Below are 16,220 nucleotides of genomic sequence, written 5' to 3' on the forward strand. Positions count from 1 at the left end.
CTCCAGCTGTCCCCAGGGCACAGGCAGAGACCACTTTCTGTGGCTCTCTCGCCACTAGACCACAGACTCCTGGAGGACCCTGGGCCCTGTTTTACACTGACACATCTGACACACGATCCACCTCAGATCTATCACAATACCAAGAACATTTCAGGAGCACAATAAATGTTTGTCAAACACAGTCATACTGATGTTCTCATCATATGGTATATGAAGATTTTGAATAGGAGAAATACTTAATCCATCTTCTCAGAGTTTTAAGACTTAATTCATGGGAATATTACTCACTTTGGAGTGGTATGAGGTAAGGCTTGATGGAAGGTAAGAAAGGAAGCATTGAAATGAAACAATAATTGAGAAAAATGATTCTCATTACATCAACACTAAAACATAAAGGAAAGAGCCGTATAATGGAATATGAAACAAAAAAATGACAGAAATCTGTATTTATTGACATGGAAAGCTGTTCATGTTATTTTGCTAAATGAGGAAGAGAAGCAGGTTCTAAGAGAGTATTTTTGCAAAAATTGCATTTTTCTAAGAAAAGTTCCATTTAAAAAATACTTGTATTGAGGTTTTGGCCAGAGCAATTTGGCAGGAAAAAGAAATAAAAGGAATCCAAATAGGTAATGAAGAAGTAAAACTCTCCCTGTTTGCAGACGACATGACCTTATATATAGAAAACCCCAAAGAATCCATAGAAAAACTATTAAAAACAATCAACAACTACAGCAAAGTAGCAGGGTATAAAATCAACATACATAAATCAGTAGCATTTCTATACATTAACAATGAACTAACAGAAAAAGAACTCAAGAACTCAATCCCATTCACAATCACAACGAAAAGAATAAAATACCTTGGGATAAATTTAACCAAGGAAGTGAAGGATTTATACAATGAAAACTACAAGACTTTCTTGAAAGAAATTGACGATGACATAAAGAGATGGAAAGACATTCCATGCACATGGATTGGAAGAATAAACATAGTTAAAATGTCCATACTACCTAAAGCAAGCTACAGATTCAATGCTATCCCAATCAGAATCCCAAGGGCATTCTTTTCAGAAATTGAACAAAGAATCCTAAAATTCACATGGGGCAACAAAAGACCGCGAATTGCTAAAGCAATCCTGAGCAAGAAAAACAAAGCTGGAGGAATCACAATCCCCGATTTCAAAACATACTACAAAGCTACAGTGATCAAAACAGCATGGTACTGGTACAAAAACAGGTGCACAGATCAATGGAACAGAATTGAAAGCCCAGAGATAAAACCACACATCTATGGACAGCTAATTTTCGACAAAGGAGCGGAGGGCCTACAATGGAGAAAAGAAAGTCTCTTCAACAAATGGTGCTGGGAAAACTGGACAGCCACATGCAAAAGATTGAAAATTGACCATTCTTTTTTACCACACACCAAAATAAACTCAAAATGGATCAAAGACCTTAAGATTAGTCCTGAAACAATAAGTCTTCTAGAAGAAAATATAGGCAATACACTCTTTGACATCAGTTTCAAAAGAATCTTTTCGGACACTATAACTCCTCAGTTGAGGGAAACAATAGAAAGAATAAACAAATGGGACTTCATCAGACTAAAGAGCTTCTTCAAGGCAAGGGAAAACAGGATTGAAACAAAAAAACAGCCCACTAATTGGGAAAAAATATTTACAAGCCACTTATCCGACAAAGGCTTAATCTCCATAATATACAAAGAACTCACACAGCTTAACAACAAAAAAACAAACAACCCGATCAAAAAATGGGCAGAGGACATGAACAGACATTTCTCAAAAGAAGATATAAGTATGGCCAATAGACACATGAAAAGATGTTCATCATCACTAATCATCAGGGAAATGCAAATCAAAACTACACTAAGATATCACCTTACACCCGTCAGATTGGCAAAAACATCCAAAACCAAGAACGACAAATGTTGGAGAGGTTGTGGAGAAAAAGGAACCCTCATACACTCTTGGTGGGAATGCAAACTAGTACAGCCACTATGGAAAACAGTATGGAGATATCACAAAAAGTTAAAAATAGAAATACCTTATGACCCAGTCATCCCACTACTGGCTATCTATCCTAAGAACCTGAAATCAGAAATCCCAAGAGTCCTTTGCACCCCTATGTTCATCACAGCATTATTTACAATAGCCAAGACGTAGAACCAACCTAAATGCCCAGAAACTGATGATTGGATAAAGAAAATATGGTATATATACACAATGGAATACTACTCAGCCATAAAAAAGGACAAAATTGGTCCATTCGCAGCAACATGGATAAACCTCGAGGGTATTATGCTAAGCGAAACAAGCCAGACAGAGAAAGATGAACTATATATGACCCCACTCATAGGTGAAAGATAACATATTGACAAGGAGATCTGATCGGTGGTTACCAGGGAAAAGGGGGGGTGGGGGGAGGGCACAAAGGGGGAAGTGGTGTACCCACAACAAGACTAACAATAATGTACAACTGAAATCTCACAAGGCTGTAATCTATCATAATCTTAATAAAAAAAAATACTTGTAGTAATATATGTTTCTATATATTTGTAAAAATGCCTAGGAAGATAGATACCAAAATGCTAATAGTGATCTCAAAATGATGGGATGGATGGATCATTATCACTTTTTTGTTTATATATTTTTATTTGAATTAAAATATTACTTATAAATGTAATCTACCTGAATTTTTAAAAGAACATTTTTTAATAATATCAAAAAAGATGGCATTTCTATTTTGAAAAAAATGATGCCATTCCCATTTTGGAAAAAAAAATGAGAGAAGAAGGGACATAGAAGAGCAAAGGAGATACAAATAAAATAATGAAACAAATAAGTAAGTGTGGGAGTGAGAACCATTTTTTCCCTTTACCTACTCCTCTCTACGCACACACGACCATAGGTGTCATATACTCCTCTTTCGGAACTGGAGTAAACTCAGAGCCTTTGAAAGCTGGTGCATCCTTATAGATCACCTACAACAGTTCTCCTCAAGGTGTGGTCTGCAAACACTCCAGCCCACCAACAGCCACCTGCCCTGGACGAGGTGAACGCAGAACTCAAGGGCAAGAGCTTACAAACCTTCACAGCGATTTGAGATTTCTTACATCTAAGCACATGACCATTTTCCTAGAAATGTCAGTGACAGACTGAGAAAAAAAAATACCTTCACCACAGACAGTTTGAGAAGCACTGATCAAGAACACTACCCTGACTTTACAGCTAATGAGGACAAGCTCCAGAAAGGAGAAGCGTCCGCCCAGGTCACAGAGCTGACCCACGGTCAAGTCAGGAGAAAAGCCAGGGCTCTGTCCACCATACCGCGCCTTGATTCCACAAGAATTAGATTTTTGTCAAACAGAACAAGGAGCAGTTACCTGTTGCCTGGTTAAGAATTCTTAAGAAAACTGGCTCTGAACTCAAGAGAAAACAGAATTTAAGACATTTCTTTGTGGCTTCCACTCCAAAGAATCCATGAACGTGGCTGCCATTTCCCGCCCTCAGACCTCTGCTCATACTTCTGCCTCTGCACACCAAACGCCAAGCATCCAGTCACACCTGCTCCGAACACCAGCTCCTCAGGAACTGCCTCTGACGCCCGCATCTTGAGCTGAACCCCTCCACCTTCCAGCCGCCATAGCTCTGGATGTTTTCCTCACACGCAAGGTTTTCTCTCTGTGCCGTGTGGCAGAGTAATTTATGTTCATCTTACTCTCCCACGTTGAGCACCTTGAGCACTGGCCAACTCTTACACATCACTGTGTCTTCCACGATGCACAGCAGATCGTAATAAATGCTTCCTGAATGGATGAACTAAGAAACTAACACAAGGCAATGCACGAAAGCACTGATATCGATGGGTTTTAACACAACAAGGGATTTGGTAATCTTGCAAAATGTAATCAATACTCAGATCAACACAAATTTGTTACAAAGATAGTCTCTTTTGCATTTTTGTTGAACTTTGTAAATGCGATAGTGCATAAAATGTGCAAGACATTCTTACAGTTTTCATTACATATATGAACTTTTAAAATTTGGCATTATTTTCTGTACAATTTTAAACTTCTGCCTTTATGAGGCTTTAATACTGAGTCTCCTTTAAAGAAATGGTTTCTGCTCAACTAGGTTGCATACTCATTTTCTTTGTTTTTTGGCAATAATTGGAAATTTGGCGATAAGTATCAACCACATTTTATATTAGTTTTGAATGTCACATGAGAGTTTGTCAATTTGGACAAAAGAAAGCATTTCTTGAAAGTGTTGATTTCTTTGGGGGAAAAACAGCAAATATTGGGACAGCATTCTTTTTTTTTTAATTGAGTTATTGATAGGTTACAATCTTGTGAAATTTCAGTTGTACATTAATGTTTGTCAGTCATGTTGTAGGTGCACCATCTCACCCTTTGTGCCCACCCCCCACCCCACCTTTCCCCTGGTGTCCACTAAACTGTTCTTAGTCCATAATTTTAAATTCCTCATATGAGTGGAGTCATACACAGATTGTCCTTCTCTCGCTGGCTTATTTCACTTAACATAATTCTCTCAAGGTCCATCCATGTTATTGCAAATGGAATGATTTTGTTCTGTTTTGCAGCTGAGTAGTATTCCATTGTATATATGTACCACATCTTCTTTATCCATTCATCTGTTGATGGGCACTTAGGTTGCTTCCACGTCTTGGCTACTGTAAACAGTGCTGCAATAAACATTGGGGTGCATAGGACTTTTGGAATTGCTGACTTCAAGCTCTTTGGATAAACAGTAGTGGGATGGCTGGATCGTATGGTAGTTCTATTTTTAATTTTTTGAGGAATCTCCATACTGTTTTCCATAGTGGCTGCACCAGTTTGCATTCCCACCAGCAGTGTATGAGGGTTCCTTTTTCTCCGCAACCTCTCCAACATTTGTTACTATTAGTCTTAGATATTTTTGTCATTCTAACGGGTGTAAGGTGATATCTTAGTGTAGTTTTGATTTGCATTTCCCTGATGATCAGCGATGATGAGCATCTTTTCATGTGCCTATTGGCCATCAATATATCTTCTTTGGAGAAATATCTGTTCATGTCTCCAGCCCATTTTTTGATTGGGTTGTTTGATGTTTTGTTGTTGAGTTGCGAGAGTTCTTTATATATTATGGATATTAAGCCTTTGTCAGATATATGACTTGCAAATATTTTTTCCCAGTTAGTGGATTGTTTTTTTGTTTCAATCCTGTTTTCATTTGCCTTGAAGAAGCTCTTTAATCTGATGAAGTCCCATTTGTTTATTCTTTCTATTGTTTCCCTTCGTCTGAGAAGGCATGGTGTCTGAAAAGATCCTTTTAGTACTGATGTCAAAGAGTGTACTGCCTACGTTTTCTTCCAGAAGCCTTATGGTTTCAGGTCTCACCTTTAGGTCTTTGATCCATTTTGAGTTTATTTCGGTGAATGGTGAAAAAGAATGGTCAATTTTCATTCTTTTATATGTGGCTTTCCAGTTTTCCCATCACCATTTGTTGAAAAGACTTTCTTTTCTCCATTGTATGCCCTCAGCTCCTTTGTCAAAGATAAGCTGTCCATAGATGTGTGGTTTTATTTCTGGGCTTTCAATTCTGTTCCATTGATCTGTGCACCTGCTTTTGTACCAGTACCATGCTGTTTTGATTACTGTAGCTTTGTAGTACGTTTTGAAGTCAGGGATTGTGATGCCTCCCGTTTTGTTCTTTTTTCTCAGGATTGCTTTAGAGATTTGGGGTCTTTTCTTGCCCCATATGAATTTTAGGATTCTTTGTTCTAATTCTGTAAAGAATGTCATTGGGATTCTGATTGGGATGGTGTTGAATCTGTAGATTGCTTTAGGTAGAACGGACATTTTAATTATGTTTATTCTTCCAATCCATGTACATGGAATGTCTTTCCATCTCCTTATGTCGTCATCCAATTCTCTCAGAAAGGCCTTGTAATTTTCATTATATAGGTCCTTCACTTCCTTGGTTAAATTTACCCCAAGGTATTTTATTCTTTTTGTTGCGATTGTGAATGGTATTGTATTCTTGAGTTCTTTTTCTGTTGGTTCATTACTGGAGTATAGAAATGCTACTGATTTATGCAAATTGATTTTATACCCTGCAACTTTGCTGTAGTTGTTGATTACTTCTAAAAGTTTTCCAATGGATTCTGTGGGGTTTTCTATATATAAGATCATGTCATCTGCAAACATAGAGAGTTTCACTTCTTCCCTCCCTATTTGGATTCCTTTTATTCCTTTTTCTTGCCTGATTGCTCTGGCCAGGACCTCCGGTACTATGTTAAATAAGAGTGGGGATAGAGGGCATCCTTGTCTCATTCCTGTTTTCAGGGGGATGGCATTCAGTTTTTGCCCATTGAGTATGATGTTGGCTATGGGTTTGTCGTATATGGCCTTTATTATGTTGAGGTAGTTTCCTTCTATGCCCATTTTGTTCAGAGTTTTTATCATAAATGGCTGTTGGATCTTGTCAAATGCCTTCTCTGCATCTATTGAGATGATCATGTGGTTTTTATTCCTCAGTTTGTTGATGTGGTGTATCACGTTGATTGATTTGCGGATGTTGAACCATCCCTGTGTCCCTGGTATGAATCCCACCTGATCATGATGTATGATTCTTTTGATGAATTGCTGAATTCTGGTTGCCAAAATTTTGTTTAGAATTTTTGCATCTATGTTCATCAGTGATATTGGCCTGTAGTTCTCTTTTTTCGTGGTGTCCTTGTCAGGTTTTGGTATCAGCGTGATGTTGGCCTCATAGAATGTGTTAGGAAGTGTTCCATCTTCCCTAATTTTTTGGAATAGCTTGAAAAGGATAGGTATTAAATCCTCTCTGAAAGTTTGGTAGAATTCCCCAGGAAAGCCATCTGGTCCTGGGGTTTTATTCTTTGGGATGTTTTTGATTGCCGTTTCAATCTCTTTCCTTGTGATTGGTCTGTTCAAATTGTCTGCCTCTTCTTGAGTGAGTTTTGGGAGATTGTAGGAGTCCAAGAATTTATCCATTTCCTCTAGGTTATCCATTCTGTTGGCATATAGTTTTTGGTAGTATTCTCTTATAATCTGTTGTATTTCTGCAGAGTCTGTTGTTATTTCTCCTCGCTCATTTCTGATTTTGTTTATTTGAGCTTTCTCCCTTTTTTTCTTTGTAAGTCTGGCTAGTGGTTTGTCAATTTTATTTATCTTCTCAAAAAACCAGCTCTTTGTCTCATTGATCCTTTCTACTGCCTTTTTTGTTTCAACAGTATTTATTTCTGCTCTGATTTTTATTATTTCTCTCCTTCTGCTGACTTTGTTCTTCTTTCTCTAGTTCAGTTAGGTGTGCTTTAAGGTTGCTTATTTGGGATTTTTCTTGTTTGTTAAGATGTGCCTGTATTGCGATGAATTTTCCTCTTAATACAGCTTTTGCTGTATCCCATATGAGTTGGTATGGCATGCTATCATTTTCATTTGTTTCCAGGTATTTTTTTATTTCTTCTTTAATTTCTTCAATGATCCATTGCTTGTTCCATAGTGTGTTGTTTAGTCTCCACATCTTTGTGCCTTTCTCAGCTTTTTTCTTGTAATTAATTTCTAGCCTTATAGCACTATCATCTGAGAAGATGCTTGTTATTCTTTCAATTTTTTTAAATTTGTAGAGGCTTGCCTTGTTTCCCAACATATGGTCTATCCTAGAGAATGTTCCATGTGCACTTGAGAAGAATGTGTATTCAGCTCTTTCAGGGTGAAGTGATCTATATATGTCTATTAAGTCCAATTGTTTTAGTTTTTCATTTAGCTCCACTATTTCCTTGTTGATTTTCTGTCTGGATGATCTGTCCATTGATGTGAGTGGGGTGTTGAGGTCCCCTACTATTATTGTGTTGTTTTTAACATCTTCCTTTAGGTCTATTAATAGTTGCTTTATGAATCTTGGTGCTCCTGTGTTGGGTGCATAGATATTTATAAGCGTTATTTCTTCTTGATGAAGTGTCCCTTTGATCATTATATATTGTCCCTCTGTGTCTCTCTTTACCTGTCTTATTTTGAAATCCACTTGGTCTGATATGAGAATTGCAACACCTGCCTTTTTTTCCTTGCTATTTGCTTGAAGTATTGTCCTCCACCCCTTCACCCTGAATCTGTGTTTGTCCTTGGGGCTGAGGTGTGTTTCCTGGAGGCAACAAATTGTTGGATCTTGTTCTTTAATCCATTTTGCCACTCTGTGTCTTTTTATTGGAGAGTTCAATCCATTCACATTGAGAGTGATTATTGATGCATGTGGACTTAGTGCTGTCAATCTGTCGCTCATTATCTTGTTTTCCTGCGTTTCTTTTCCTGTTTGCTTTAGACTACCCATTTAATACTGCAATTTCTTATGCTGGGTTTCTTAGATTTTTCCTTATTTATGATTTGTGACTCTGTTCTGTACTTTATTTTAGTGTCTACCTTGAAGTTTGTATTTAGAATCTCATGTATAATATAGTCTATTCTCTGGTGGTCTCTTACTTACTTGACCAATACTGATTTAGACCCTTTGCTCTTCCCCTCCTAAATAATTATTTTCATTTTTCATTCCAACTCATCTTATTAATTGGTAGTTAGAGTGCTAAGATCGTCCTTGTTTTGGTAGTTTCCTTACCTTTACCCTAATGCTATAATTGAAAATTTGCTATCCTGTTCTGGTTCTATCCATCAGTCTCCCTAGTCTGTGGATTGTGTCCCCTTTCTCCCTTTTTCCTTTTTTCAGGTATGAGAGCCTTCTTGAGGATTTCTTGTAGTGGAGAGCTTTTAGTTACAAATTCCCTAAACTTTTGTTTGTCTGGAAAAGATTTAATTTCTCCCTCATATCTGAAGGAAATTCTTGCTGGATAGAGTATTCTTGGCTGAAGATTTTTATCCTTTAAAGCTTTGAATATGTCACTCCATTCTCTCCTAGCTTGTAGGGTTTCTGTAGAGAAATCCGCTGACAGTCTGATAGGGGCTCCTTTATAGGTTATTCTCTTTTTTTTCCTTACTTCCCTGAGTATTCTTTCCTTATTCCTTTTTGCCAACTTTACTACTATGTGCCTTGGGGTAGCTCTTTTTACATTGACAAATCTAGGAGATCTAAAACCCTCCTCTACACACATTTTTCCGTCGATCCCTAGATTTGGGAAGTTCTCTTCAATAATTTCGTTAAGCACGCTTTCTGCTCCATTTTCCTTTTCCATATTCTCGGGAATTCCTATGATCCTTATGTTCTTACTCCTCATTGAATCCATGATCTCTCGGAGATTTTCCTCATTTTTTTTAATTCTTAGTTCTCTTTCTTCCTCTGTCTGGCGCCATTCAGCCTGTCTATCTTCGATTATGCTAATTTTCTCCTCTATGTTGTCTACACGGGTATTCAGGGAATCCGTATTCTGTTTTATCTGGTCCATTGTGTTTTTCATCTCAAGTAATTCTGTTTGATTTTTCTTTATGATTTCAATCTCTTTTGTGAAGTAACTCCAGAACTCGGCTTGTTTCTCTATCTTTCTCTCTACCTCATTGAGTTTTTTGATTATAGCTGAACTCATTATCACTTAGTTTACCTAATTCCAAGTCCTCAGGACTTAATTCTATGTTTTTATTGTTTTCCTTCTGGTCTGGGGCTTTTATAAATTGCTGGATGGTAGAGGAGCGGTTTTTTCTCATGGTGGTAGAATTCAGTTGCAGTTACAGCCTGTCACCACTAGATGGGGGTCGAGAGGCGCGTGTTATGAGCTCTCCACCTTGGGGCAAGATGGCTGCGCCCACTGGCTTTGCCCGGGGGGAGGGGCTGTTACTCACACGCTCTGCTCTGGGTTCAGATCAGTTCTGATCTCTGGTTTCCCAAGGCCTTGATTTATGGGGTCCCCATGGATGGAAGCTTTCCCCCCTGTCAGTGGGTCTTCACTGAATCAGCGGCAGGAGTCCTGGATGATCCCCCGGTCACGCGGCCCCTCCCCCACTCCTTGCCGACCCACGCCGCAGCGATCGCAGACTCTAGGGGAGTGAGCGATGTTCTCTCCTACTGTTCCAGCGCCTCTGAGGGTGTGAGCAAAGTTTATGATCTCCGCCTTCTTGGTATTGTAGGTCTCTAACGAGCTGGCATTATGTTTATTCTCTGAAATTCAGTTCTTCCAATCTTTTGTTGTATTTTGGAGGGGAGAGAATCCCAGGTCAGTTCACCCTGCCATTTTGCTCCACCCCTTCCCTCTGGGACAGCATTCTTTATTTGAGTATTTTGAAAATTTAGAAATTCGATTTTAAAAATGGTGTGAATTACTAATATACTTCTATTTTGGGACTAGCAACTAAAACTTTCTATTTTTTGCAAATTATTTATCCATTTTCTTTTACCTCCTAATAGTTTCCTTTTGTCCTCTAATCATCTTTGGTATTTTGGCTAGTATTTTTCTCTTCCTCTTCATATTTAAAATACTCAGTCTGCAATTCCTGCTCTTCCCATTTTGCTCTTTTCCAGCCATACTATCAAGTTTGACAGAATTCCTTGCAGCTAATGTTTTTTGTGTTCAGTGAAGCAGAAATGCAAAATATCTCTTAAAAAACACCTTTGCTAAGGGGCTCACAGTGCCACCCAGGGACTAACTCACGCTGCTCCGGGGCTCATAGTGTCCAGACATGGCAGAGTGACTCTTTCTTGCCTGGCCAAGAGCCCTGTACCTGGAACTGCTTACTGCTGGCACTAATAAATACACAATGTGCAAAGTTTTCTTTTTTTTTCCCTGCTTTTTCACCCCAAATTCCCCCAGTACATAGTTATGTATTTTAGTTGTGGGTCCTTCTAGTTGTGCTATGTGGGATGCCACCTGAACATGGCCTAATGAGCAGTGCCATGTCCACACCCAACCCTGGGCCACGCAAGTGGAGCACGTGAACTTAACCACTCAGCCATGGGGCCGGCTCCTGCAAAGTTTTCTAATTACTCAGGAATATAGGTCCCCTGAGCACAAAGGGGAGAACAGTATTTTTTCCCACAATAGCTCCAGAAAGAGTTTCTCTGAAAAATCTGTCCACATAAATAAACTTCCAGTTCTAATATCTTAAAATAGGAGTTAGGGGCTCAGGGAGATACATTATCCTGACCCACATAAACCTGAATTAATTTATCTTTCTTAGGTCTACACAAGTCCTTTTAAATTTTTAAACAATTTTTAAAAATCCATGGCCTGATTCATTTTACGTCTACTCCCCCACCCCCCACCCCCAACTTAAATCAGATCCCATATCCTGAGCTGGTATTTAATCATTTGCAAGGTGACTCTTCGGGAGCATAAACTCGAGTTCTTCTCAAAGTTAGTGAATATAAAAATTACCTAGAGGATTTGTTTAAAATAACAAACACAAAGGTTCTTGGACTCCATACCCAGAGATTTTAACACTAGGGGAGGGTTTGTGCAGGTCTGGAGTGTAAGTCTAAGAAGCACCAGGTGATTCTGAGGCTCCACTGGGCGACAAGCCACACTTGAATAGCACTCTTCTGACACCATAACTCCTAATCGAATCATGCTGAGCTGACGGCAAGGTCCATCTTAACCTAATTCATGGTATGAGTTACCAAGTTTTCTGGATGCAGAGTAAGTAAGGAATATACATCAACAGGTAATTATTAATTGCATCATCTTCTTTCTCTACTGTTCATAAGGTAGTATTCATAAGCACAGTAGTCAGGAGCCTGGACTTGGGAGCCAGCCTGCCTGGATCTGAATCCTAGGTCTTCTCCCAATAGCTGTGTGACTTGCAGAAAGTTACTTAGCAACTATGGGACTCAGTTTTCTCATCTGTAAAAAAGAGTAATAATAAAACCATATCCAAGACCACAGGATTCTTGCAATGATTAAATTAGTTAATTTGTGTAAAGTGCTTAGAATAGTGCCTGCACTTACCATGCAATCAATAAATGTTAGCTGTTATAATTATTAATGTCCAATTAAGCAGATGTAATAAAGTAGAATTAATTGGAAAACTGTAACCAGAAACATGAAGACTGTCAACATCATTCAGGAACAGGTTATCCAGGCTCTTTATTTCTCCTTTTCCTTCCTGCTGTCAAACTTCTGCAATTATCAGCACTTTCAGGGGAAAGGAAGACATAAAGACTGGGGGTCGATTTTGTATTCTTTCTAATAGCTCCAGGTAAAGGCTGGATGTGATTCTCTATAAATAGCCCTCGTTTCAATAACATGGCTACTTCACAAAATGTCTCAAGTCAGCAATATGGAAGAGCTCTCCTACAAATAATCATAGAGGTCAATAGAGCTTTAGAAAGAAACACCTGCAAATTAGATCATAGAAAGTTACCAACTATAAAAAAGAAACATGACTGTCTAACAATTTGGAAATGTTTAAAGAAATATACACATCTGTACAACACGGTATTATGCAGGCGTTAATGATTTTATGAGAAATTCTACTTACGTAGGAAAAATGTTAAGTTTTTTCATTGGGACAGATTCTAAACAAGAAACATACAGAAAAAGTAAGAAGTTTTAAGTTCAAATTTAGAAAAGGAGAGCATCCTTTATTCAGAAGTTTATTAATTATATTTTGTTTCATAACTAATAGTGTTTTAGGCACTACACAAGCCAGAAAACAGAATGCCCTGCCTCATGGCTTTACAATCTAAGACAGACAAACTGAAATGGGAGATGCAACAATTAACTGAGAAGTTAGCTCCCAGATATATTAGAATTCTTTCTCTTTAAGCGTCTTTTCTTCTTCTTAAGATCTTTCTTTTCCACTAACTTTTCCCCTCCACTTTGTGTTTACAAGCAAAACATAAGTGAGAAAACATCAAGAAAATGTTTCTTTGATGTAAGATTTAATGCGGAGTACTGAAGAGTAATAGAGAAATGAATTTCAATTGGAAATTGAATTGGAAAGAAAATGCTATGACTGTAAATCTAAAGAAAGATTAAGGGCGCCAGCCCCATGGCCAACTGGTTGAGTCTGCTCGCTCTGCTTCTACGGCCCAGGGGTTCACTGGTGAGATCCTGGGCGCAGACATGGGACCACCAGCAATGCTGAGGCAGCATCCCACATAGAAGAACCAGACGGACCTACAACTAGAATATACAACTATGTACTGGGGGGTTTTGGGGAGAAGAAGAAAAAAAGAAAGATTAAGGAATAACAATGTTTGAGGGAAAGATATTAGGGAGAACCTAAAATAAGAAAAGATATCTAAATGACAGTGGGTTTTATACAGAGTACAATGAAAGCAGTGATAAAATATTACCAAAAGAGGCACTGCTCAAGCACAGTGAGACATTAATAACTTGGGTAAAGAGGTGAGATAAACATTGGATAATCTAAACACATCAATGGTAATTCATATGAGCTTCCTAAAGTATATCTAACCTAAGCCATCAGGGAGTTACTGTGGTGAGTACCACATAAGGATTAAAAGCAAGGTCTATGAGAGAAAGAGACAAAAGTTGACTATCTTGATGAATATATAAATATTTTAATGGAAGAGGAATTAAAAGACTGACTAGTGATTAGAAAGGAAAAGTAATCAATGACATTCATATATTCATTTATAATAGTTAAATTCATTATTCCATATGAATATTAGTCCATAGTAGTCAGATGGAAAAAAAAGAGTTTAACCATATATAGAGAGAATTTAATAAAGAAAAGAGGATAAGGAGAGCAAAATTCAAAAGGAGAGAGGAAGCAAATGTAAAAGCGAAGCCCTGTAAAGACCAAAAGGAGAGAACGATATCTGTAATGGTTCAACTAAGATACAACTTAGTAAATGGGAAAATTAAACAGTAAACTATAAGAAAAGTGCGTAAAAGTAATTCTGAATGTCTTTTAAGGGGGACTATTTTAGTCTTTAACCCTCAAGTTCATTTTCCAGGAATTCCTTGGACTCAATGTGTCCTAAAGCTTGAGTTAAGATCCCTTGTGAACTAGCTGCAAGGAAATTCCCAGGGAATCAGAAGGCCACTACTTATTGTTTAAAAGGGGTCAACCCTGGAAGTCTACCAAATCAGAGACAGTAATGCATATACCAATTTTTCTGTTTAGGGTTATAAGTTGCAAGCAGTATATTATGCATGATCCATAATCTGTATTCATTTTGTTCAGTATAATTAACTCAAACTACTGATGCTTAAACTTATGAAGTCTTAAGAATTTAACTCTTTCCACGTGCATCCATGGTTCTATACTAGGTAACTTTACATAACTAATTTTGAGTTCCAAAGAATGTTCTTAGTTAGAAACATATACTTCTTTTTGATTCTTCTTAATGAAACAAATTTAATAGTGATTATGATGACACTTATGATAATTTAAACTTCCATTTATACTAGTTTACATTTTACAAAGCTTTCACACAGGTTATCTAATTTAATTAGCAATTGGTACATGATATTAAACTGGTCTTCACAGTAGGTTTTAACTACATGCCCTAGCGTGGTATTTAAATACCAACTTGACATTTTAAGAATTTTGAAAGTAAATATCTATGTTATATTCATAATCCTTTTATAACTGATACTTTGAAAAACAAAATCAGATCACATCTTCAAAGCAAAAGCAAGATAACCACATTTTGAAAAGAAATATGGAATTTAGATTTAATTATCCAAGATAATTAAATTCTTGAAAAAGCCTAAGCTTAAAGAATATATTTTCTTTCTATGAAAGGCAGAAACTCAAAAATCATGTTTAATTTCTAAATATTCTAGGTTCAAAGTTAAGAGAATTATTCTTTTAAAGAAGTAAAAATAAGAACATTGTTATTCTACATACTGCACGGAACACAGAAACATACTTAAAATGCCTCCAAGTATATTAATAGTATTCCCATAGCCAAGCTCTACTGTATACTGAAACAGCTTAAAGAAAAAAGTACTGTTGTTATATACAAGTAATTGCTTCTTAGGTTCCATGGGCCACAGGACTCTCCAATTAAAATCAAGTCTATAAGTTAATCTCTAAGTTATTTTGTATTGTGGAAAGTTACAATTGTTTGTCTATTAGTAACTATCCACTACAGACTATACAGAATCCATTGTGCTTCCTCCGACTGAGAACTTGTTTTTGACAGACTTTTGTCCTAAAGCTAGGATTTTAGTTATTCTTCCTTTTATGCCAGAGCAGAAAAAAATTTCAACTTTCCTTTACTGATAGAAACCCCCAACATCACTCAGTTGAACTACAGAAGGCTGACGTTTTGGAAAATAACAGACAGCAGTTTTCGGCCCATATAAGATACCTGTTCCCTTATTTCTTTCATTTTTTCCAATCTCTTGAGTTTTGTTGCATATTCTTGAACTTCTTTTAATCCAATATCTGTGCAGAGACGAACCAAGAAACGCAGACCTAAATTGTGAAAAAAATACTTAGAAAAGTATTTATGCGCAGTGTTGAAAGTACAACAAATCTATAAACTCAGTCTTTTGAGACACAGGTAGGAGTGATGCTCACAAACAGTGTTTCTCTCTTGAAAAATAACTATATTTTGTATTCTCTGCCCTGGGGGAACTGACTTCCTTGAAAGGGGCTCCACCTGCCCTGCCCTCAGGTGAGACCACACCATCTACAATCAGAGCCCTTCCCATATTCTTTATCTCCTTAACTGCTTTTCCTTTACAGCACTTATGACTACCGACATATTATATATTTGTTTATTGTCTTTCTCTTCCCACTGGAATTCAAGCTTTGTGAGACCGAGGGTTTTGTCTGTTTTGTTTTCTGCTACATCCGTAGTGCTGGAACAGTGCTGTGTACCAACACAGCAGCTGCTCTATAAGAATTTGTAAATTAATGACCAATTCATGACCATTAATGTACTGCAAAAGTAACAGTACTAAAATAATTTAAAATGTCACACATTACTATATAAATTGCCTATGTATACATCTGTCTTAATAATTCATAATAAGAAGGCAATTTATATCTTCTACAAATAATACAAAACTATTTCTCTTATATACCCATCCTTAGAAAGAGTGGCTTAGGAATATTTAATGTAAAATAAAAATCATTTTTTTCATAGATGTCCTCTGAAATTTAGCATGTCATCTGTAACTGGACAGTGCAGATCGATGTTTGATAAATGAAGAATATATTTTAAGACTAAAGTATCCTGTTGGGTTTGCCAGAAAACTACTCTGCTCAAAACCAGACATTCCACAGGTGCAAACGTTTTTTCCATGACTGTAGAG

The 16,220-nt window shown here is 37.3% G+C and overlaps 1 protein-coding gene across 3 annotated transcripts in view; it reads right to left on the reverse strand.

Moving 5' to 3' along the window:
• Positions 1-16,220, reverse strand: part of IFT88 (intraflagellar transport 88) — a 134,196-nt gene that overhangs the window by 25,272 nt on the left and 92,704 nt on the right. For all 3 annotated transcript variants that reach the window (XR_006889139.1, XR_006889140.1, XM_046664788.1), the window contains exon 23: positions 15,269-15,375. Coding sequence is in view for 1 of the 3 variants with exons in the window: in XM_046664788.1 (XP_046520744.1) it covers positions 15,269-15,375 (107 nt within the window). In the remaining 2 variants the exon portion in view is untranslated. The remainder of the gene's footprint in view (positions 1-15,268; positions 15,376-16,220) is intronic.

This window comes from Equus quagga, chromosome 6 (genome assembly GCF_021613505.1).
Source record: "Equus quagga isolate Etosha38 chromosome 6, UCLA_HA_Equagga_1.0, whole genome shotgun sequence".
Lineage (NCBI taxonomy): Eukaryota > Metazoa > Chordata > Mammalia > Perissodactyla > Equidae > Equus > Equus quagga.